Source organism: Zootoca vivipara, chromosome 3 (genome assembly GCF_963506605.1).
Source record: "Zootoca vivipara chromosome 3, rZooViv1.1, whole genome shotgun sequence".
Lineage (NCBI taxonomy): Eukaryota > Metazoa > Chordata > Lepidosauria > Squamata > Lacertidae > Zootoca > Zootoca vivipara.
The window spans coordinates 26,688,256-26,712,253 of record NC_083278.1 but is presented as its reverse complement, the minus strand read 5'-3'; the positions used below and the strand labels follow the sequence as shown (position 1 = coordinate 26,712,253).

General features: G+C 41.4%; 1 protein-coding gene across 1 annotated transcript in view; it reads left to right on the top strand.

Moving 5' to 3' along the window:
* Positions 1 to 23,609, top strand: part of MBOAT2 (membrane bound O-acyltransferase domain containing 2) — a 60,870-nt gene extending 37,261 nt beyond the window's left edge. The window contains exons 4-13 of the mRNA XM_035109881.2: positions 1,367 to 1,462; positions 3,431 to 3,486; positions 5,226 to 5,280; positions 7,017 to 7,200; positions 15,826 to 16,018; positions 17,169 to 17,272; positions 18,835 to 18,899; positions 19,252 to 19,384; positions 21,499 to 21,650; positions 22,617 to 23,609. Coding sequence (XP_034965772.2) covers positions 1,367 to 1,462; positions 3,431 to 3,486; positions 5,226 to 5,280; positions 7,017 to 7,200; positions 15,826 to 16,018; positions 17,169 to 17,272; positions 18,835 to 18,899; positions 19,252 to 19,384; positions 21,499 to 21,650; positions 22,617 to 22,872 — 1,294 coding nt within the window. The 3' untranslated portion in view covers positions 22,873 to 23,609. The remainder of the gene's footprint in view (positions 1 to 1,366; positions 1,463 to 3,430; positions 3,487 to 5,225; positions 5,281 to 7,016; positions 7,201 to 15,825; positions 16,019 to 17,168; positions 17,273 to 18,834; positions 18,900 to 19,251; positions 19,385 to 21,498; positions 21,651 to 22,616) is intronic.
* The last annotated feature ends 389 nt before the right edge of the window (positions 23,610 to 23,998 follow it).

The following is a 23,998-nucleotide window of genomic DNA, read 5'->3' as shown; positions in this document are numbered from 1 at the left end:
TATTATAATTATGACTGTAAGAAACACTTGCCAAATATTGCTTTCCGGCGGGTCAGTGTAGTGTATTGGCGGCCGCTAGGCTCGTTTGCACTGAGCTTTGGGAAAGAGGAGGAGAAATATTGCTTTCCGGTGGGTGAGCGTTGGTTATTGGCGGCCGCCAGGCACGTCGCAGCACACCAGCCAGCATCTCGCGGCACACTAGTGTGCCACGGAACAGTGGTTGAGAAACGCTGGTCTAGGCCCTTTTGTAACAAATCAATCCCATAGTGGATATGGGACTATTACCACCTTTGTACTGTGATAATCTCAGATAGCATTACCACATTTTTCCATCTATAAGATGCCCCCATGTATAAGGACCCCCTGCCCGAATTTTGGGGGACTCAATTTTGAGAAAATGAGGGGAGATCGCCCAAAGTTGTCAAGCCTCTCCCCCCCACGCAGCTGCGGGCAGGAAACACTCCCTAGATCGTTTCCTGCGCGCAGCAGCATTGGGGGAAGCTGCACTCCAGCCAGCCATCCAGTTGGCAGGAGCACAACCTCCCCCGATGCCTTCGGGTGCAAGAAATGACCCAGGGAGCGCCCCTGCGCACAGTGGCATCGGGGGACGTTGCGCTCCCGTCAGTGAGCTGGCTGGCGACGCGCAGCTTCTCCCCCCCCCCCACGCAGCTGCAGGCAGGAAACACCCCCCCCCACAGATCGCTCGCTGCTCGCTGCGGCATCGGGGGAAGCCGTGCTCCCACCAACCAGCTGGCTGGTGACATGCCACTCCCCCCCCCCATGCAACTATCCGTGTATTGGACGGCCCCAGTTTTTTGACATGATTTTTGAGTCAAAAAACCTCATCCAATACATGGAAAAATATGGTAATTTGCTATGAATGAACATTGTGACTATTGCCTCTCTCATATCATGCACTGCTACTTTCTTGCCAAGGTAATTGCAGAGTTTCATGAAAGAAAGATGTAGCAACCTAATTATAATTTCAAGCCATAAAGATTTCAAATTCTTAGCAGGAAAGTTGAATATGTAGATCAGAAAGAAAAAAACATTATTAAGAAGTCAGAGTAGAAAGATAAGTGTACTTGAAACTGTTTGCAAATAGTAGCAGACTCCTAAAATATAGATGGGTGAATCCCTCTTCTGTGGCATTGAGAAAGGGGCTATTTCAGTTGGTTATTTTGCAGAATATTCTCTGGGTGCCCTAAACTGGGCTTGTTGTGGGGAAAGAATGTTCTTAACATATGTGTGTGCGTGTGTGCCTGATCATCCATAGCTTTAAATATTTTTTTTAAAAGCTTATATTACTCTCCAATGCACTTACATGATAGATAATTTAATAACTACTTTACCTTCTCTCTTTCAGATATTGTTTTGTTTTTGCTTTGGGATACCTCACTGTGTGCCAAATTTCTAGAGTCTATATCTTTGATTACGGACAATATTCTGCTGATTTTTCTGGGTAAGAATAAATAATACTTTCTATATCCCAGTTGTTTCTCTAGCTAAAAATAGTGGATTGTATCCAATTAAGACAGATTCAGAGAAGACCCATTAAAATCAATTGATATTACAGTAGTTATGTATTAGTTGGATACAACCCATTGAGGATAGATAGATAGATAGATAGATAGATAGACAGATGAGTTAAATGAGTTAAACATGTTTTCCTGGAACTGTATACATGTGTGCACAATTAAAAGTTCTTTAATTGGTTTCTATGGGTTTCTTTTGAGCTATTTGCCTATGTATCTATAAGAGGGGAGGAACTCTGTACAATCCTCTCCATGCATGTAGCTTTATACTGGGATATGTGTCTGGGAAGGACTGCCACCACACAAATTTCTACCTAGATTCATCACAGCTCCTTTTGGAGTGCAGATAGATGAAATATAGGAAATCCCTTGTGCCACTTTCCTGTGAAAAAAACCCCTCCCAAGCTGTTGTTTGCTATTTGGGGCAAAGCATTTAATACTGCTTCTCCATTTAACATGTGCCTATGGTGATGTGCAATAAAAACATAAGTATTAAAATTTGCTCTCTTCATGCTGTTCTCTTCAACCAATTTATCTGCCAACATGCTTTTGTCATCTTTCTCCTCTCCTTGGTACAAGAGGGTTTTATAGAGCTGTTGAGGGAGTCAAAATCGCTCCTTTATCTGTGCTTGGCGTGGGACCTCCAGATTACCATTTATTTACACTGTGAAAATGTGTTTTGATTTTTCTACTCTGAATTGTGTAATCAGGGAATGGTGTTTCTCCTGAGTACTGATGGATCTTTGCTATATTGCTTTCTCTGTTATTATAATTACCATTACCCAAGTGACTATAAGGCAGCAAACAATGTCTTCCGCGACATGCAGGAAAACCAATATGCTCCCTACAGGCTGGCTGTACAAAGACACTAATTACTTTTCATTGCTTTTAAAATAAGTTCAATTTTTCAAAGTCAGCTGTATTCTAATATTTATGGAGCAAGTATATGGCTGACTGCATGTGCCTGACAGGCTCAAACAACACTACTATAGTTACTAGGGACAGCCATTTTTTCCTGGTACCTCTACCTGGTGAATAATGCCCCAGATTTGGGAGTGTCTCTTTAAAAAATAACCTAAACTTGTCATTTGTCAGGTTTTAGTCTCTTCCATTGGCTTTCAAGAACACCTGTGTATATGAGAATGGCCTTCATGGTGGGAAATCATGCATTCTGTCTCTGGCGCATATGTGCGTAAATAAATGCATAAACATGAATGCCATGGGATGGCTCACACAAGAGCATCAGGTTTGACTGCTCCATCCTCTTCTGTTTGTGAGACGAAGGAATTCTGCCACTGGTTTGTGGGAAACCATGTTGTTGTTTTGCTCAATCACAAAGCTTGCCCACAAATCAAGGTTGGAAATAAATGGTAACCCTGATCAAACTGTTATCTTGTTATGCTAGCTCAAATGAAATGGTCATTTGTTATCCCACCCTTCCTCCAAGGTCTCCCTTCTTTTAACCTATGGCATTGCACCGTGATGAATAGAGTTGAATTAAAATTGTATATATCTGGCAAAAAGAGGAAACCCGATGGGTTTCCTTTGGGAAGGCATTCCGCAGTTGCATAACCACCATGGAAAGGTCATGCTTAGTTGCTGAATATCCCAGAATAGCTTCAAAACCAAAGCCTCTTGACAATGATCTGAATTCCTGGGCATCAAACAATATAGTTGTTTGGTTTAGTATTAATGCTAATGCCGCTGGTTTCTCTTCCATACAGGCTTACCTAAGACCTACCCATAAAAAGACTTCTAGTGGCATGTTTTAAAAACAAATTAATGGCACGTTCAGTTCTATCTTTCTGTTGGAAAGCAATACTTTTATGGGTGAGATCTGCATCTTCTGTTTCTGAAGTCTTTTATTTTTTCATTTCCCTCTCACTTTGTCACAGCCCAATGATGATAATTACACAGAAAATCACAAGTTTGGCGTATGAAATTCATGATGGTAAGACTTTGGGGGGCTGGGGAAAGACAGTGAGCTAAATCATCTCATGTTAATGCAATGCATTCTCTTGCGGTGTGGAACATAAGCCGTGTGGCCATATTTATTTTTGCATGTCTTTTAACAGGAACTGGAGATGCATAATTGTACCAATATGTTTATCTGTTAATGAGGGGAATGCTATGTGACAGTAAACAACAACAACAAAAATACGACAGCCAGAACTATGTAAAAACTCTCAAGGAAGCTTCTTTGCTCATGCTGAACATGTAGCACAGGCATAGGCAAACTCTGGCCCTCCAGATGTTTGGGATTACAATTTCCATCATCCCTGACCACTGGTCCTGTTAGCTAGGCATGATGGGAATTGTAGTCCCAAACATCTGGAGGGCTGGAGTTTGCCTATGCCTGATGTAGCAGGTCATGCAAGGATATCCTTTATTCTCTATTCCGGCAGTCCTTTACAATAGGTGAAGGAGTTGTGCTTATTGTTAAATTAACAAAACAGATAACTGGTGATTTACAAAGGCGGAATGCTATACTACTACTTAGCTGTTCTGTGCCTTGTTCAACTGTCCTTGGTTTTTGTATGCAATATGTATCTGGCAATATTGTGGTATCTAAAGTTATGAAGATAGATACGGTAATAAAAGAGTTCAGATATACTAAACTATGACCCAGGTGGCGCTGTGAGTTAAATCACAGAGTCTAGGGCTTGCTGATCAGAAGGTCGGGGGTTCGAATCCCTGCAACGGGGTGAGCTCCCATTGCTTGGTCCTAGCTCCTGCCCACCTAGCAGTTCGAAAGCACATCAAAGTGCAAGTAGATAAATAGGGACCGCTCCGGCGGGAAGGTAAACGGCGTTTCCGTGTGCTGCTCTGGTTCGCCAGAAGCAGCTTTGTCATGCTGGCCACATGACCCGGAAGCTGTCTGCGGACAAACGCCGGCTCCCTCGGCCTATAGAGCGAGATGAGCGCCGCAACCCCAGAGTCGGACACGACTGGACCTGATGGTCAGGGGCCCCTTTACCTTTATACTAAACTATAGCTGTCGTTACTGATCAGTTTAGATACCCATTCTTATATATATATATTGAACTAAAGTCCTTTATTGATTTACACAGTTAAAAACAATAACAAATAACAAACAATGCATTTGTATAATCCAAACATAACATCATCACATGAAATAATAGAACTGGCAAGAAAAATAGAAAAAGGAAAAGATACCCATTCTTATAAGGAGGAGGATGTTTTGGGACTAAGTAAGTTACCCAGTTCATTTGGGGGGGAAAATAGGGACATAATGCTAAATCAAGGTTTAGTGTTAGAAAAATCTCGAAAATCCTTGGGCTTTTATGTTCCCCTCCTCAATGAGGAGAACACAACCTTCCATGGTGGATAAGCTGCATTTTTATCATGCCACCCAAACCCTACATTAATCTTTCTTAACAAAGGTTACTTGAAGCAAGCCTGCTTTTTAAACCATGGTTTGCAGTTGGTTGGTTTCCACTGACCATAGTTAACATTCACTGTAGCTTGCCCAGATTTGAACAACACACCAAGCTGCAGTTTATCTACAAGGGAAATGTAAGCTACTGAGCTCCTTCTTTATGGCTACGTTGGGGAATCCGATGGCCTAAGGTTTACCGCAATCCATTATTGTGATTCCAAGTTACAGTTTGGCATCACTGTTCGACCCAGCCCAATACGTTACACTCCATTTCTTTCCTCAACCCACAGGGATGTTTCGAAAGGAGGAAGAACTGACACAATCACAGCGATGCTTAGCTGTGAGGTAAGTTTTCTCTGCTTCTGTGTAAGCTGCCACCTGGCCCCTCAGACTCCACCTGCAATCGGCCATTCTGCAGAAAACAGGAAGCTAAGGAGACTCCTTAAAACTCTGGGTTGCATTCTGCTCATTTGTGTAAAGTACAAATGAAGCCATTTTGAGCTTTACACCCCCCCAAAAGTAGGATAGAATAATATGCTTTGAATTAATAACTTTGGATATCATATGCTGTTGAGTCTGATGCAACTCACTTTGCATTTGATATGAGTCAATTCCGCCCAGACCCTTTATTTATATAGACAAGTTTCTAATAGAGTGTTGATTCACCCATTGGATTTTCCCTTCATTCCAGAAATCAAACCCCGTTAAATAATGCCTGTTAAGAGAAATCAATAAAGTTTGGCTTCAAGATTAAGGGGATTAAGGATTAAGGATGCACTGGCTCCCAGTGGAGTACAGGATCAGGTTTAAGGTGCTGGTTTTAACCTTCAAAGCCCTATACGGCCTAGGACCCTCGTACCTACAGGACCACCTCCTCTGGTATGCCCCAAGGAGGACCTTACAGTCTGCAAACAACAACACTCTGAAGATCCCGGGCCACAGGGAAATTAGACTGGCCTTGATCAGAGCCAGGGCCTTTTCAGCCGTGGCCCCGGCCTGGTGGAACCCTCTCCCACAAGAGTCTAGGGCCCTGCGGGATTTGATATCTTTCCGCAGGGCCTGCAAGATGGAGCTGTTCCATCAGACCTTTGGCCAGGGTGCAGTCTGACCTATTTTCCTTTGTATAAGAACAAGCATGAAGGAGGCCTCCCAGCCTGTTCACAGGTCCTTATATGATAGTGAAAACAGTTGGTCCTGGGAAGTATTAACTGCTCTCAGTCTTAACCGATAACTGCCATTTGTCCAGATTTTAATTTGTCTGAATTAATTTTAAGATGTATTTTAATCAATCGATGCCTGCCTGTTTTTATGTATACTGTGTTATTTGTATGATGTTAGCTGCTCTGAGCCTGGTTTCAGCTGGGGAGGGCAGGGTACAAATATGATGATGATGATTGATGAACCTTGCTTGGTTCATTAATATGGGTGATATGGGGTAAGGGTAACATTTGCTGGTTCATGTACTGCTCTAGCCACAAAGCGTTCTAGCACATGCAACTGCAGACTGTCAGTAAAGCAAAATAACCGCTTTGCAAGCTGAATCTTAGGATAAACAACTAATTTCCTTAGCACGTTGAAAGATTGCTTTCGACTTTTTGTAACATCCCACTATATTTGAGTAGGTTTAATCTCTGTTCTCTGCGTGGCATTTACTGTAGAAATATTATGCGCTTTGCACCATGTTCAGAGGACTCCCCGGCACTAACATGCTGCCAGATGCAAAGGAGCATCAGGCATGTGAAACAAAAAATTGTCCTGTGGTTTGATTTCTCCAACACCCCCTTGTACTATATTGTGCCCGACATCTTTTCAACTCACATTGACTTGTGGACAAGTGTTAACCAGCTTGGGAACCAATGCTGTACAGAATTCTTAGAAACAGCTGGAGAGCCATTGGATTTTTTGGGGGGGGGAACCCTATGCCTATTAACTTTCTGTCTATATAGCTTAAAGTGGAGGTGTGTGACATCAAGTAGAAATGGAAGTAATTGCAACTAGAATACAATCAGTGTGTGGTTTTAGTGTTGTTCTCTTAGAAAATGTCAGTAAAACCTCACGAGATGCTTGTCTTTGAATTACAGGCGCATGCCAAGTCTACTGGAGTATTTAAGTTACAACTGTAATTTCATGGGTATCCTGGCAGGCCCATTATGCTCTTATAAAGACTATATTACTTTCATTGAAGGCAGATCATACCAACTGACACAGTCTGAGGCAAATGGGAAAGAAGAGATAAAATATGAACAAACAGATCCCTCTCCAAATGTAAGATCTACGACTTTTTTTTTCTTTTGCTGTGCTGCTGTTCTTCTAGTGCATGAGAAGCTTTGTTTGCATTACATGTTCTTTGCAGGCATAACTCTCTCAAGCTGTTTCTTGAACATGAGTGGTGATAGATCATGAATGGCACACAGTTCTGTCTAAAGGTAGATATTCTCCATAGATACTCATTAACGGACCTTGTGGGCCAATGTATAGTAGCCTCGGAAGCAGTTACATATTTCAATATGTACTTTTAATGTAATTTCCCTGCTGCTTCTATTATTAATGAGTTATTTTGCAGCAGCAGGCTGGGGACAACAAGAATGAATGAATAAACTATGTACAGCGGTACCTCGGTTTTCAAACATCTCCGCTGAAGAATGTTTCGGTTTTCGAACGCCGTAGAGCTGGAAGTAAATGCTTCGGTTTTTGAATGCGCTTTGGAAGTCGAACATGAAATAAATGCAGCTTCTGTATTGAGTTTTCTGTTTTGAGGCTTCGATTTTGAGAACTCTATTGGTCTTCTGGAATGGATTATGTTCCGAAACCAAGGTACCACTGTACTTTTTGTTAGATCTTATAATCTGAAGTAAGGGACCCAGGTGGCGCTGTGGTTAAACCACTGAGCCTAGGGCTTGCTGATCAGAAGGTCAGCGGTTCGAATCCCTGATACGGGGTGAGCTCCCATTGCTTGGTCCCAGCTCCTGCCAACCTAGCAGTTCGAAAGCACGTCAAAATGCAAGTAGATAAATAGGAACCGCTACACCGGGAAGGTAAACGGCGTTTCCATGTGCTACTCTGGTTTGCCAGAAGCGGGTTTGTCGTGCTGGCCACATGACCTGGAAGCTATACGCCGGCTCCCTCGGCCAATAATGTGAGATGAGCGCACAACCCCAGAGTCGGTCACGACTGGACCTAATGGTCAGGGGTCCCTTTACCTTTACCTATAATCTGAAGTAATACAGGGTGGTATTCCAACTAGATTTTTCCCAGGGGACAGCCTTTGAAATTTATGAATCTAAGTAAGTTAGGCTCCATTGAAATGGATGAATCTACTCTGAGAAAAACTTGGCTGAATTAGCACCCTGTATTATTTTGGATTCTAAGGCCTAACAGGTTTGTTTCGTTTGTTGCACTAGCAGAATTTGTCATGCTGGCTCCTGCCAGCAAAAACTGTTTAGCTGAATTGGGCCCCATATCTACTTAGATGCAGTCTTTGGCTTTATCATCTGCTGCTGTCTGTACTACCATACCCAAAGCTGGTGTAAATATTGGTGATGGGAGAAATTGCAGAGGAAATGACTGATGCCAAGCATTGTGAACCAGGGTTAAATGTGAGTTTGGGTGGCTCAACTCATAGTAGCTAAGGGACTGCTGAACTTCAGGAGTTCATTGCCAACCTCCTCCACCACCCTGACCTAGAAATGAGAAAATCTTCTCTGTTCCTAACATAGAACCATGTGGTTGACAAAGAGATGGCCCTTTGCCTTTTTACTGTATAAACTTGCTAGAAAACTCCCAAGTGTTGGTCAAGCGCAGGGTCTATAATTGAGGCTTTATAAAGAACTCTACCTTCAAAATCTCAGCCAATCTCACAGTACAGGTAAGTTATCTTTAGCTGTATTGCTCACATGCTTGACATTTTTAGTTACTTACGCTGCACTAGCTTTCTGACATTACTTTTAAGGGAATCTTATGTTTGCTCTTGATATTTTATACTTCCCAACTGGCGTTAAAAGAGAAATTTGGCTGCATTTTGTAACACCAGTGAGTATTGTGTGCTTCTTGGGAAATAACGTGGATCGTACAACTCTTTGCCCCCTGCTGCGTTTGCTGTATCAGGTTGCTAGCTCAACTTGCTTACTTAATAAAAGAGTTGCCCTTCAGTTTGCCATCTTGCTGAAATGCTTATCTAAGTAGGGGATTTTGGCTGAGTTTTCGTACTGATATTTTATTTTATTTTTAAGAATAAGAATGCATCATTAGATTAAGTTTAGCTTTCTTGCGTAATGAGGATCAGCAAATGGGAAGCTCTAGATGAAAGAACTCTATTTCCCCTAATCTAATAAGCTTCCTTTCTCGTTTGAGTTTTATTTCTGTAGCATCAAATTAACGACAGTCCCTTCTCCTTCTGCTAACTTTGTCAGGCGCATGATATGAGCTTAATGTAACTTTCTACTGTGCTAATTGCATGTTAACTGAATATAGTCAACATTCTCAAGTGATTTACCTCATATCTCCCTCCTATTGTGCCTTTTTACAAGCTATCATTTGTTGGTGCTCAAACTGGTGTCAACTGTCTGAAATTAATGTCTATCTTCGTAAGTTTCTTTTTCTTATAGCTATTAGCTACCCTTAAACTCCCATGTTCTTGTGGAACACATCCCCTTTGCTTATGGCTTCTTAGTAATATTTTTAGCTATTTAACCCCTTGTTAATTGCCTCAGTGTGTGCGTAACTCCTTGTGCAGCAGTCCCAAATACCACAAGCTTTGCTGAACTAATTATATTTTGTGAAGCTGCCAAGCAAGCATCAAAATGAGCTCCACTGCAAACAGGTGTCTTAAAATAAAGTTTTAACCACCTAGGACCCGCTTTAACATCCACTGAGATTAGTTGCTATCTTTCCCAATGGGACATTGAATCTTAGGCATCAGATACAGAGTTAACACATAAAGCAATAATTTCTACAATGCTTTCCAGCGCTCAGAACGTTTCATAATTTTGTGAGTGCCCATTTATGTGGAGTGAGTGTAGCAAAGTAGAGAGTGGTATGGTATAATATAATTGGATTTTCAAATTTTTATTTCATGTACAGCCCATGGATATATTTCATGAATACATATTCTGCGGAAGGCAGTATACATGTTTTCCATCTAGAAACCAGCCAGATCCAAACCTGATTAACTTTGGCAGCGTTGTTGTATCCTGTCCCTTCAGGCCGTGGTTGTGAGTTATGAGTAAGGAAACCACAGCTTTAAATCTCAGTCATGAATTAATGGAATGCCCTTTGGCAAGCCATTGGCTGCATTTTGACATCACACTAAGCTGTGGTTTAGCTAGATGTTAGCATGTCTAGCCCCTCATAGTTTTGTGTGCTTCTGCTTTTAGTTAATCACAATTTAGTTATGCCACCCAAACTTGACAAACGCTAGTTAATCATGCAAGTTTCAAACAAGCCAACTTTAGACCCTATTTTCTGAAACAGGTGTGTTTAAGCTATCCAATTTTAAGAGCAGTTCTGCAGCAATCTGTGGCTAAACCAAAATGGTAGCCAAAGCTTCTGAACTCCACCCAGCCTCATGGGAAGAGGCTGGACGAACCTGTATCTCTATACATATCTATATCTATTTAGAAAATTAAAATGCTAAAAGCATTTTAAAGTAGCCACATACCCTCACAACTAATATTTTCAAGGTTCCCAGGAACAGTATTTTTTGGTCGTCATATGACTAGGTAAATAGGAGGGTTTAAAAAAATTTCTCCTGGGCATTAATGAGAGAGAAAGATGGCGCCTTACCAAGGAAGACATTCCACAAGCAGGGGACTTGCCAGTGAGAAGGCCCTGTCATGAATCATTGCTAACTGCCCATCATCGGCCCTGAGATGATTGCTATCATATCTTTCTTTTGAGCATTTATAGGACACCCTATAACAAGTTTTAGGGTGGCTTACAGCAAAGTTTAAACAAATTAAACATTCAGTGAAACAGTAACACAATGGAAAATATAAGCAATAAAGCAAGTATTGGTTTCAGGGTCATTATACAGGGTTGTCTTACTGAAGTGACATTGTATGACAAACTTGATCATCATCATCATCATCATCATCATCAGCTTTGTAACGGAGGCTGAAATGGTGACTTGCCCAACGGGCCCTTGTAAGCCGAGCAAGTAGCCAAAACGAAATGAATATCCAATCCCAGCACTCTATGCTTCTTCACCACACCGACACAATTAAGTACAGTGGTGCCTCGCTAGACAAATTTAATTCATTCCACGGGTCTTTTCTTATAACGAAAAATTCGTCTAGCGAATCCCATAGGAATGCATTGGGGGTTTTTTGGATTATTTTTTTTGCCCATAGGAACGCATTAATTGAATTTCAATGCATTCCTATGGGAAACCGTGATTCTCTAGACAAATTTTTCGTAAAGCGAATTCGTCTAGCGAGGCAACCTCCGCTCGAAAAATCCTTTCGTTAAGCGGAAATTCCGTTAAGCGAGGCACCACTGTATTTTGACTTAATGAAAAGAGAGACTAGCATCTTATAGATAAAAACAGTAAGTGAAGGAAGGTCAGTTGCTCATGTTCAAAAGTGATAAATATGTAACTGGAATGGATCTTTGACAATCACAAAACTTAACAGCACACACAAAATGGCCCAGTGCAAACTCATGTAAGATACAATAAGACAGAAAACAAATAGTCTATACATATGCAATATTGACCCATTTGCAGGACATTGCAGAATCACCAGACATTCTTGTAATGAATATAATTGATGGATAGCCACTAAAAAGCTGTTTTGATTAATTGTTGAAAGTGAGCAGGGCCAGCCCACTCATGAGGCAAGGTGTGGCGAGTGTCTCAGGCGGCAGGATCCACAGGGGCTGCAGATCCCGATGTTGATCTTTATTTCCCCCTTGTTCCTGATGTAGATCTTCACTCGCCCCTTCTTGTGGGGGGGGGGGAGGGGCACCCTATTTTGGGGTCTGCCTCAGGTGCTAAAATGTCTTGGGCTGGTCCTGATACTGAGTATATAGTGCCTCCCCTACCTGTAACATAGTTTTTCTTCCATTTCATCTTTAAACTGTTGAACATGGTTGCGTTGAGATCTTTGTTTACGTTAGGGCATATGACATGCAACAATTAAATCTAAAACAACAATGAACAATCTGATAAACGTTTCTAGGATATCGTAATTTTAATGGGATTGCTTTATTGTGTATTTAGTTATGGATGTTTACGTGTATTAATGTCAGTGCAACTAGTTTCTAAACTATTTTAGAAAGTTTCTGCTCTAAAAGGTACTGAATTAACCACCCATGTATTTTGAAAACGTTGATAATTCATATTTCGTTTGCAAAGGAGTGTCACTTTGCTCACCCAATGAAATCTCTTTTAGAACATTTTTAATTGCCTATAGAAAACTCAAACAAACTGATGAGTTAAAAACATCTCTTAAAAGCACTTTTGAATATCACTAATGCAAATTTTAAAATGTACAAAAAAACCTTTCTCATTTTAAGGCTTGACTTTAAGATAATGTGTGTGTGTGTGTGTGTGTGTGTGTGTGTGTGTGAAAAATGAGAAATATGTCAGTGAGTTGGCCCCCACTCTAAAATGGGTTAAATGAACAAAAAGCCGTATTGAATAAAAACCTACTCCAATTTTCAGATGCTTTCATGTGAGCTCAAAATTGTATAACACATGAATTAAGGAACAAGTGCTGTTAAAGAAACGAGGACAAATCTAAGTACCGTAATAATTTAGCTCTCTGAGGCATTGTACCTAAGTTTACTTTCATCAGTAAGTGTATTGATTCCAGTTCTAGGAATTTTTCTATATGTAGTTTAAAAATCTGTTGATTTGGCAGTTATTTTCTAGTTTTGATAAATAGTAATAGCTCAGATTGTTACGATTAGTTAGGACTGGCTATTCTGAGAAAACAGTATTAAGGATTTCTGTACGTACCAATTTACCTTTTCCCGGTGGTCCCCTGTATCACTTCGTCTCCCGTTTTTCTCCATTATTTTCTCCTGCCGGCGGCCATTTTTCCCCCCGATTTGCCCTTCTATGGACACCAAAAATGGCCGCCACCGGCTTCAAAAGTCGCATCTACGCATGTCCGGAAGTGCATAGACACAACTTCCGGTGTCGTCGTCGGCCATTTTTTGTGCCCATAGATGGGCGGAGCGACACCGGAAGTTGCGTCGGCGCACTTCCTGACATGCGTACAAGCGACTTTTGAAGCCGGCGGTGGCCATTTTTGGTGCCCATAGAAGGGCAAAGCGACACCGGAAGTTACGTCAACGCAACTTCCGGTGTCACATGGCTGCCGGTCCCGGATTCTGCAGTCCGGGACTTGGAAGGTAAGCTCATAACGTGCATAATGGTTTTGGGATCATGATAACACAGATTGAAAACAATTTGGAAAAACTTCTATCATGACTGGGGAAAACAGCCTCTGTATCCATTGTCTTCATCCCTAAAATACTGTTCTTATTCATAACACTATCCTTGAAAATAGAAAGCTCTAAACTCATTGAAATACAGAAAAGGATCATAAAATTCATAAGCTCCAAATAAACCTAGTAGAGCAGCTAATGAAAATCTATATCACAGGATAAACAGTGGAAGACTGGGAGTACCCAATATAATACCGTAAGATACAATCAAGCTTCAGAACTGTGATAGATTCTGGATGATAATACATTATGAAAGATTGAACAGGAATTTGATAAGAAACAACTATGGGAACTACTTTGGTGTAAACCAAAGAATATACATGATTGCACTCTTCATGCCTTGTTTGCAGAAGTTAACTCTAAGTTAACTCCAGAAGTTACCCTCGTTATTAAAAAGTGAATGTAGCAATCCAACAAAATAGACTGTTGATCTCTCTGTCTGGAAAAAGCTGTTCCACTTAAGAATTTTATAGACAGAATTCAATGTAGCGCTAAGTGAGTTATGCACAATGGGAATGAGGTCCACTCAGGCAGTAGGACTTCCCTCCTCTCCCCCACTCAAACCTGTTCTGCACCCTTTTTGAGAAGTTCTGATTGCAAACTGATATAAAGAAAGCAATTTAAAAATACACTTACGGCAATTCTCTCCCAGGTGCAAGCACTATATAAGAGAAAATGGGAACGGAATGGAACGAAATCCAGTGTCAGAAGTAGTATGGGGTTGGGTGTTTAAAAAAATTAATTTTTACTTTTCAAGTCTTGGTACAAGATCAGATTAGATGGCATTGAGTAGCAAGTTTTGGTTACCCCTTTCTCTCTTTTTACTTGATTCCTAATATATTAATCTTCTTAGATTACATGCAACTCAACTGTTTAGTATACAATTGTTATTGCATGCTAAATTTTCCTCTTAATGCCCCCCCTTTTTTGGCTTGATTGTGTGAGAAGATTAGTCTCATACACTTGGATCCCCTTCAGATATTTATTTGCCTATTTACCATGTATTAACAAAACAAAAAAACCCCCAGATACATTTGGATATGTCCTGGTAGGGAGAGAACTTTTCAAAAAATATTGGCACTATATTTTAAGAGACCCTGACACTTGAAAACCAGCTTGCAAGGAAGAACTGAATCTGTTTCATGGGGATGGAATGTACATGTGGTCAGTCTAGTCCAATTTTGTCCAGTTTGTGCCCTGAGGCATCATCCTGCTTGGACAAGCCAGCATCTGCCTAACACATGAATGCTCCCTCTGCCAATTCTGTCCTACCATGATGAAAGAACAGGAACAAATAAAGAAAACCTGCTTCTTTAGTTGTAGCGCTGCAACTGTTCTGATTTGCTTGTTTCTGGATATTTATATCCTGCTCTTCTTCTGTGCAGAAGGTAACTAGAGCAGCTTGCAAAATGGAAACAACAAACAACAACAACACGTGCAACCCAGAGTAAAATATCAGAAATATGGGAAAGGGATGTAGCTCAGTGCAAGTGGGGGGCTTTTATGAGCAAGAGATCCCAGCTCTGGCCCTTTGCATCTCTCAGGAAGGGATGGGAATGCCCTCTGCTTGAAATCCCGGGTAGGTGATACTGTGCTAGATGGAGCAATGGTTTGACTGGGTGTAACGCGGCTCCTTTTGAGAGCTATGCAATAGCACTTTTAAAAACACGACTTTTAAAAGGGCCAAAGAAGCGTCACATTCCATACTCATAACATCACTAAGTTAAAACTGGGCACATAGGGAAAGCATCCCAGTACACAGACCATCCAATCTCAGTTGCGGATTTGCGCTTCCCTGCAAGGAAATTTGTTGCTTCCAGAAATTCTGAAGAGGCTAGTGCCTATGAATGAAGAGACGGTGCACTCCAGTAAGCCTCAAGCAGGGGTGCCAACTTGAATAAAATACCGGGGGGGGGGGCAGGTAAGCCCCACCCTGCATGATCAATCACATGGCGTGGCACACACACACCATTTGAATGGCAACTGGGGTGGTATCCCCCTCAAATATTCTGTTGGGGGAGGCAAAGGGACCTCGGCTCCCAGGAGTTGGCTCCTATAGTCTGGAGCATTTAGACGAAAAGCAACCTTACTGTGTACATGGTTCAGTCCACGGCTGGTTGATAGCATCTCTAATGAGGAAGTGCTCGCTACCTGTTGGAAGTGTTCTCCCAATGGGTGTGAGAACCCCTTTGTTTAAACCCCACTTCATAGTTTAAAGGGATCCCAGTTTCTACGAGGAAAGTAAGTCAGGCCATGTTTAGGCTCTAATGTTTGTTTTTATTCTTTCGGGCAAGCAAGGACAATACTGTAAGAGTTTTGTCGACCCTGCCCCCTTCCCCCCACCAAAAAGATAAGGCACCTTCTATACTGTAAGATGCATTGCTTGCAAGTTTCGTTTTTGAAAGATGCTCACAAAGTCTTACATCTTGCATGTTTCAGACAGCTGTGGCGCAGAAACTCATAGTGTGTGGACTATCCTTGTTGTTTCATATGACTGTTAGCAAAACTTTGCCTGTAGAGTACAACATCGATGAACATTTCCAAGCAACAGCTTCAATACCTACAAGGGTTATCTACTTGTACCTGTCTCTTATGGCTGCCAGACCTAAATACTACTTTGCGTGGACGTTGGGTAAGTAGACTTTTTTAAAAAAGAATGTTCTCCCGCCAAGCTGTGTCATGTTGTATAGTTTGCAGAATATATTTGAGACACTGCCCTCCTGTGGGTGGTGAAAGAACTATGGATTCGTTTGCAAGGAAGTAGGAGGACCTTATTTAACAATATTTCTGTAGTGCTTAGATTGAAATAAATCTGAAAGAGGTTTAGAAAAGTAATAAAAAAGCCATTCATATATAAAACTGGGCTTTCATAAGAAACAAATGAAATGATTTGCTAGCCGTTAGCAATTTACTTCAACTGGATTGCAGCTTTAAAATGTTGCATGTCAGCTATAAAGTTGGGAGGGTTTATGTTAACTTTGCATTTAGTCATTTAGAATATAGCAATAGATTATAATTCTGAAGGAAAAGTTTTATTTATGCTAATGAGGGAGGAAAAGAGAGACTTATTTGCTTTTGATAGTGCTGTATATTATGACAAGAGAGCCAGTAGGGGTGAGAAGCATAACAAAGTTTGATAGCTGTGATTGATGGCTAATAATGGTTATGGTTGATGGTTATGGGAGCTGTTGTCACTACAGTTGTAGAAAGTATACCACATTTGTGGTGGCAGAAGATGTAAAGTGACACATTTTTCTTTCCTTTAGGTGTTTGTATTGAGGAATAGTTCATTTATGTTTGGCTATTAAGCAAAAAGAAATAAGTAAGGTTTTCTCTCATTTCCGTTGCATCTGAAGCATATGATTAACATTTTAGTGTGACTACAAAAGTACAATACACTTGTAACATTAAATTATCACCAAAGCCCACATTATACCAAGAAGTCCATACTTTATTAGTTAGGCGTGTGCATGAAATGAGAGCAGTAATGCAGTCTTCTCAGGCTTCAGACTGGCAGAGAAAATTCTTTATTACCTTTTCCCTTCTCATTTGACTGACACTTCTTTTATTGCAACTTTGAAAAGTGTTTTGGATGTCTTGCGTCATCCATCTGGTCAAACCAGCCTTGTCGGGGACTTGGCTTTTCATTGAAAGTTGTGACCGGTGTTACAAAAGCTTCTAAGTAGACATTTAAAACTTAAAATGTGAAAGAAGCCGAAATGTAAATCTCATTTTATATGATTTTTAAGCTTCTTGCAAATTATTCCCTTCTTTCTTTGCAGCAGATGCAATTAATAATGCAGCTGGGTTTGGATTTAGAGGATATGATAAAAGTGGACTCTCGCACTGGGATTCAATTTCAAATCTAAGAATTCTTCATATAGAGGTTGGTATATGGAATAGTTCTGAAAATGTTAATGGAAAATGTTGAAAGTTGGATTTGTATCGGGCCTTTTCTGGTATAGCTTTAGTGATGAGATAAATATAGCATGAGACGGGAATGGAAGAATTCCAGTTGCCACTGGTGCATTAAAATCAATTATGGAGACTAGCATTCAGGTTGCTAAAATGAACAGCTTTGTCACATTCCTCCTGTTGGGTTACTAGCCATCTTGCTCCCGCTGTCTCCTTATGTTCCATTTCCTCTACTAGAAATGAGGACTTGCATTCTCCCTTTATGAAAAGAGAAGAAGCTGAATCGCCTCCTTTCTTCCCATGTGAAGAAAAGGCACATTGCTGATGTAGAGGAAGTCTTCCTATTCTACGTAATAGATGGTGCCAGTCCATTGCTTTGAATGGAGCACACCAAAGAGAAGGAAACAAGTGATGGAACTTCTGCCACTTTTTAGGTGCCTATATATATAGTGAAAAGTTCAGCCCCGGCCAACATTTCCAGGTTTTCAATTTAGAATCCTCATTACTGGACTTTCAGAATTCTGTTTCTTGAACAGAATTTTGTTGTAGAGGGTCAGGGCTGAAAGAAGAGAATGTTTTAATTTTGAGGGGCCAGCTGTACATGTTTGGCTCCTTCTCAAATGGCAGGACCCCAAGCCACTTTCTTGAGTTAAGCTCTTGGAGGGTAACAGTTGCTGCAATATTCAGCAGTTTCTAACCTCAGGCAAGAGTGACACAAGGAATATCCACTGCTGATCATGCCTAAATTGTGTGTGTGAGTGTGTGACGGGCAGCACTTGCAAAACTCTTTTAAATTGTTTGCCCAGTGGCATTATAAGAGAGGCATAGCCTAAATGTGCCTAGACCAGGCATAGGCAACCTTGGCTCTCCAGATGTTTTGGAACTACAACTCCCATTATCCCTAGCTAACAAGGTCAGGGATCATGGGAGTTGTAGTTCCAAAACATCTGGAGAGCCAAGGTTGCCTATGCCTGGCCTAGACAAACCTTGAGACAAACCCTTCCACATCCTGCGGCAATTGATAATACATATCAATACATACTGCATAAGGGAAGCGGGTGGTGCTGTGGTCTAAACCACGGAGCCTAGGGCTTGCCAATCAAAAGGTTAGCAGTTCGAATCCCCGCGACGGGATGAGCTCCCGTTGCTCTGTCCCAGCTCCTGCCCACCTAGCAGTTCGAAAGCATGCCAGTGCAAGTAGATAAATAGGTACCGCTGCGGCAGGAAGGTGAACAGTGTTTCCGTGCGCTCTGGTTTCTGTCATGGTGTCCAGTTGCACCAGAGGTGGTTTAGACATGGTGGCCACATGACCCAGAAAGCTGTATGTGGACCAACACTGACTCACTCGGCCTGAAAGAGAGATGAGCACCGCAACCCCATAATCGCCTTTGACTGGATTTAACAGTCCCGGGGTCCTTTACCTTTTTACCTTATCTTATTTCATAATAATATGATCTCTTTTAAACCCTAAGTAATGACATAATGATTACCTGTGCTTTACAGAAATACAATAACGGTGTGTTAATTTTACAGTTCTCAACAAGTTTCAAGATGTTTCTTGATAACTGGAATATCCAGACAGGTCTTTGGCTGAAAAGGTACTATCTGTTATCTTTTTTTTAAAAAATTCTTACAAAACTGTCGGAAAAAGAGTCATGTTATGACATTCCTAAGATGCCAAGAGCACCAGGACACATTGTTTGCTGGCCTTGGCGAATGCAGGAGAAAATGGGTGGCCTTTGAGTAAAACCTTGTCTCCTAAGATAAGCAATCATTTTATCAGATGATTTGTGTGTTCATTGGGGGCTGGGACTCAGTGAACAGAGCCCCTTCTAAGTTCAAAACTGCCAATGATAAATACATTAAGTTATTTCTGCTAGGCTTTTGGGGGGGCTGAGCTTCACTTCCTCCTGTTCTTAATAAATGTTGTATTTTTCCTTGGATTTTTAGAGTATGTTATGAACGGGCCTCCTTCAGTCCAACAATACAAACCTTTATCTTGTCAGCCATTTGGCATGGGGTATATCCAGGATATTATTTAACATTCTTAACAGGAGTACTAATGACAATGGCAGCACGAACTGTAAGTACCGCTGCCTCTCTGCTCTTGCCAAAGAATTGTGCGAATTCAATGCGGCTCTTTAACCTTTACATTAAACACCTTAAATTTGTAGGAGGGAGGAAAATATCTGCTTTTTTTTTTAAAAAAAAGGCGTTTTGTAGTCCACTTGCATATTTTTGACTGAATTAACCAACCAAAGCACCAGTGTCTGAGTAATATAAGCGAATAATTGTGTGGTCCTTCTTCAAACTTGAAGTGGCAGAACATGGAAATTATTACTCTTGTTTCCATCGTTGTAGAGGAAAAGCATCAATGAATGACTAATTCAGGATGACCTTGAGCCTCTTTGGCGTCAAAGGTTGAAGATCCAAATAGTTGCCTCACCTTGTTTAATGATAGAACAGTCACCAGGAGTAATGTTTGGAACAATTTATTTGACAAAGATCAGCTAGAATGTACAGTGGTACCTCTACTTACGAATTTAATGCGTTCCGAACACACATTTGTAAGTCGAAAAAAATTGTAAGTCGAATCCCATAGGAATGCATTGGGAGAAAAAATTCATAAGTCGAAGCAACCCTATCTAAAAATTCATAAGTAGAAAAAATCCTATCTAAACCGCATCCAAGATGGCGGACGGAGCTCCATTTGTAAGTAGAAAAATTCGTAAGTAGAGTTATTTGTAAGTAGAGGTACCACTGTATGTCTTTATCAGCAACTGCACATGACATTGATGCATTTAATGCATTCAACATCTTGTCAACCCCTCTGCTGGGAGATGGTGGTAATCAGGATTGGAACCCTGGCAGACAGGAAAGGGACATTTAACGCTTTCTCCCCACAAACTGTGATCACATTTGAAATAACACATTTGAAGGGAACACATTTGAAATAACACCCAGTGTAACTTTAAGTGGGCAGTCTTGTCAGGCTTGGTTTTGGGAATATAATTAGTCCTGAAAGGACTAGGAATAGGAGCTTTGGGAAACTGGCAATAAAAGTACCAGAGGGTTGCCAAGTCATAAGCAATCACAGTGGGTCACATAATAAGAACAGCTCTTCCATAAATTAAAAACACCCAGAGTCAAAGCCAGAGATGCCCTGTGTGAAGCTGGGAGCATAGTTCAGGAAGATGGGAAACTGAGGAGGTGGTAGGTGAAGAAATTTGAATGTCAGTGCCCAGCAAGAGAGAGTAATAAGCAGACAAATGCACTGTTTTTACCTATTCCAGATAGAGGCCAAGAACTGATCTGAGCTAGGGGTGGGGCGGTGGCACTCACCTGACATCTGGTCACCCATGTCACTTACTGCATACTGGGATAGAGGGGAGGAGGGATGAGGTCAGTGCTGTGGAACATGTCTGCAGCAGTGCTGGATTGGTTCCACTGGTGCATTTTGCATGGCCACGCCCTCTGCTTTCACCCTCTCCATCCTGGCACGCGGCAGTGATGCTGGTGACTTGAGGTCAAGCGAGCACCACCGTCCCACCCTGCTATTGGCGGCTAGAGCAGAAAACCTAGAAGATTCTCGATTTGAGGGTCACTTCACGGCCATTCATCACATCCTATATGATTCAATCCTAATAAAAATCGAAGGATTTTACTAGAACGCAAACAATAATATTAGAAAACGGGAAGGCGACAAAGTCAATGTAGTGTCATTTTAATACAGACACAGTGGTACCTTGGTTTGCAACTGTTTTGGATTACAACCGTTTTGGATTACAACTACGTCAAACCCAGAAGTACGTGCTCCTTTTTTTGGATTTACAACCCATTTTTTGGATCACAACCCATTTTTTTGGAGGCCCCATTGCAAAAGTGTGCCTTGGGTTACAACCTGTTTTGGTTTACAACCGGACCTCCGGAACGGATTATGGTTGTAAACCAAGGTACCACTGTGTGTGTATGTATATATATATTTATATATTTAAAATTCACCTAGCAGGGGCCACACTACAACTCTCAATGTTATGAAAACACTTATTGAATCAATAGGTAATCAAGATCAACACTGTAGGCTTTCTGTATTTTGGCTGCATCTAGATGTAGTTTCTTGTAACTTCTGATGACTACCTATTCTGTGATGACAATCCTGGTTCTCCTACTAATTATTTCCCCTCTTTTTTGGTTTAGATTAGAAAGAACATTAGGCACTACTTTATTGACTCCCCAGCCATTAAATTATGTTATGATATCATGACATGGATGATGACTCAAGTAGCAATAAGTTACACGGTGGTCCCATTTGTACTTCTCTCCGTAAAACCATCATACCTGTTTTACAGGTGAGTTGACACTTTGCATTTTAAAAAAAGATCTAAATGGCAAGTGGAATTATTCAAGGGCTCTCCCCCTCCACCGCCGCCACTGAAAGCTAGTAATCTAGTCTTCAATTCCATTTGCAGAGAATTTCATGTGATATTTGATGCTTGGTGGAAGGATTGGGCAGATGGGCGAGGGAAGGTTATGGAGTTCAAGTAGAAAATCTGAACCCCCAGGTGTGTTGAACAAGAATCACCCAGTGGCCATCATTCACTTTTTTCGACAAGTTTCTTAAGAGGGTGATGGTCATCTAGTTACCATCACATGCTTGGAGGAAGCCTATTATCTGGACCCATTTCAGTTGGACTTCAGGCCTGGGTATGGCACTCAAACTGCCTTGGTCACCCTGTACCGATGAGCTTTGTTGGAAGAGGGACAAGGAAACTGCAGTCTTAGTTTGTTGCCCTCCATCTCTCAGAAGCTTTCGATACTGTTGACCATGTTACCCTCCTGCAGTGACTCTGGGGTGGGTGGGAGATGGGGGACACTGTGTCCACAGTGATTTCGCTGCTGCCTCAGAGGCTCATTTCATAGAGTAGCAATGGAGGGCTATTGCCTGGCACCTTAGGAGCTAACTTGCAGGGTTTCCCAAGGGTCCGTCTTATTCCCCAAGCTTTTTGACAACTATAAAGGACAGGACATTGGGGAAGTGTAACGAATCCAGAGAAGATGGAGGTTCTGAATGTGGGAGGTTCTCAAGTCCAGGAAGTTGGGGGGGGGGGCTGCCAGTTCTGGATGGGGTTGCATTCCCCTGGAAGGAACAGATGCTTAGCTTAGAATAATCCTTGATCCGTCTATGTCGCTTGAGGTCTTGGTGCTTTGTATAGCAGACCTTCTGACAAGTAGGTCAGTGCTTATAGCTTTGTCTCAAAACACTCCCGAGTTCAATTTGACTTAATATGGTTCCCCCCCTTTTTTTATTTGCTTAGTTCCTGTTACTTCTGCCTCCACATAGCCTGCATTTTAGTACTGTGGATATCTCCGTTGAAAAGAACTCAAAAAGGAAATAAAGATCAAGAAAGCATCCAGCCCTCTTGGTCCAAAAAGCAGGGTCAACAAGGAGGAGGAGGAGGAAGAGAAGATGAAGAAGGAAAAGGCGACACGGGACATAACAGTTACTCTACGGCAAATAGTTTCAATCAGAAAAGAGAAATCACCTGCAGAAATACAACACTGAAGCAATGATTAGGAGATGCTATGATGGATATATTTTATATTTCGAAACCCGTTTATAGCACCTTTTAAAAGGGGTTGTTGTATTTGTCTGGAAAAGATGGGTTAGTAAGGAAAGAATGCTATATATCCCTAGGGAATATTGAATACACTAGTAAGAATGGAAACAAAGCAAATTAACCTCTCCCATGCCATGTTCCTGTGGATCACGCCTTATGTGAAAATATTACCATTATTTCAATGGGCACTCAGGACTTGCAGCATATGTCCATTGGGTCATAGGTGTGCCCCTTTGATGAATGTATGTTGCACATCTCAAGGCACATAACGGGGATGGTGGGTCATTGTGTCAATTCAGAGTAACAGAAGGAAAATATCTTTAACAAGCAAATGCCTTGCCTTAAACCAGGGGTCAGCAAACTTTTTCAGCAGGGGGCCGGTCCACTGTCCCTCAGACCTTGTGGGGGGCCGGACTATATATTGGAAAAAAAAAATGAATGAATTCCTATGCCCCACAAATAACCCAGAGATGCATTTTAAATAAAAGAACACATTCTACTCATGTAAAAACATGCTGATTCCTGGACCATCCGCGGGCCGGATTTAGAAGGCGATTGGGCCGCATCCGGCCCCCGGGCCTTAGTTTGGGGACCCCTGCCTTAAACCCTCTATCTACTGAAACAATGTTTCTAAGTGGTATTTTCATAATATGTGGGAAGCATAGTTCAAATATAGGGGGTTTTTTTGGGGGGGGGACAGAGAAATGGAAGTAGAAAGTCAATTATAGTGTCTGATAAGAAGGAATTGCAATAAACATCTCAGTATTTGGAGGGTTTTCTTAGTATATCAAATTCATGCAGTTCAGGACTGCAAACATTGCCAATGCAGAAGTGGTTCATTTGATCAACACTCATTATAAGACCTCTTGGCACATTTCTTTTTTAAAATCAAAATTCACCCTTTTCAGGGTGAAATGCTCTAGTTTTATGGGTTCTTTTCTTTTTTTCTCTCTATCAGTATACAGTATATGAGTTTTGCAACTAGATACAAAATGGCAGCCATAATAAGACACTCACAGAGTTTCTGTTGAAGCCACAACTTTCCGGATGAGTAAATCTCGTCCTTTTTATTATGTAAA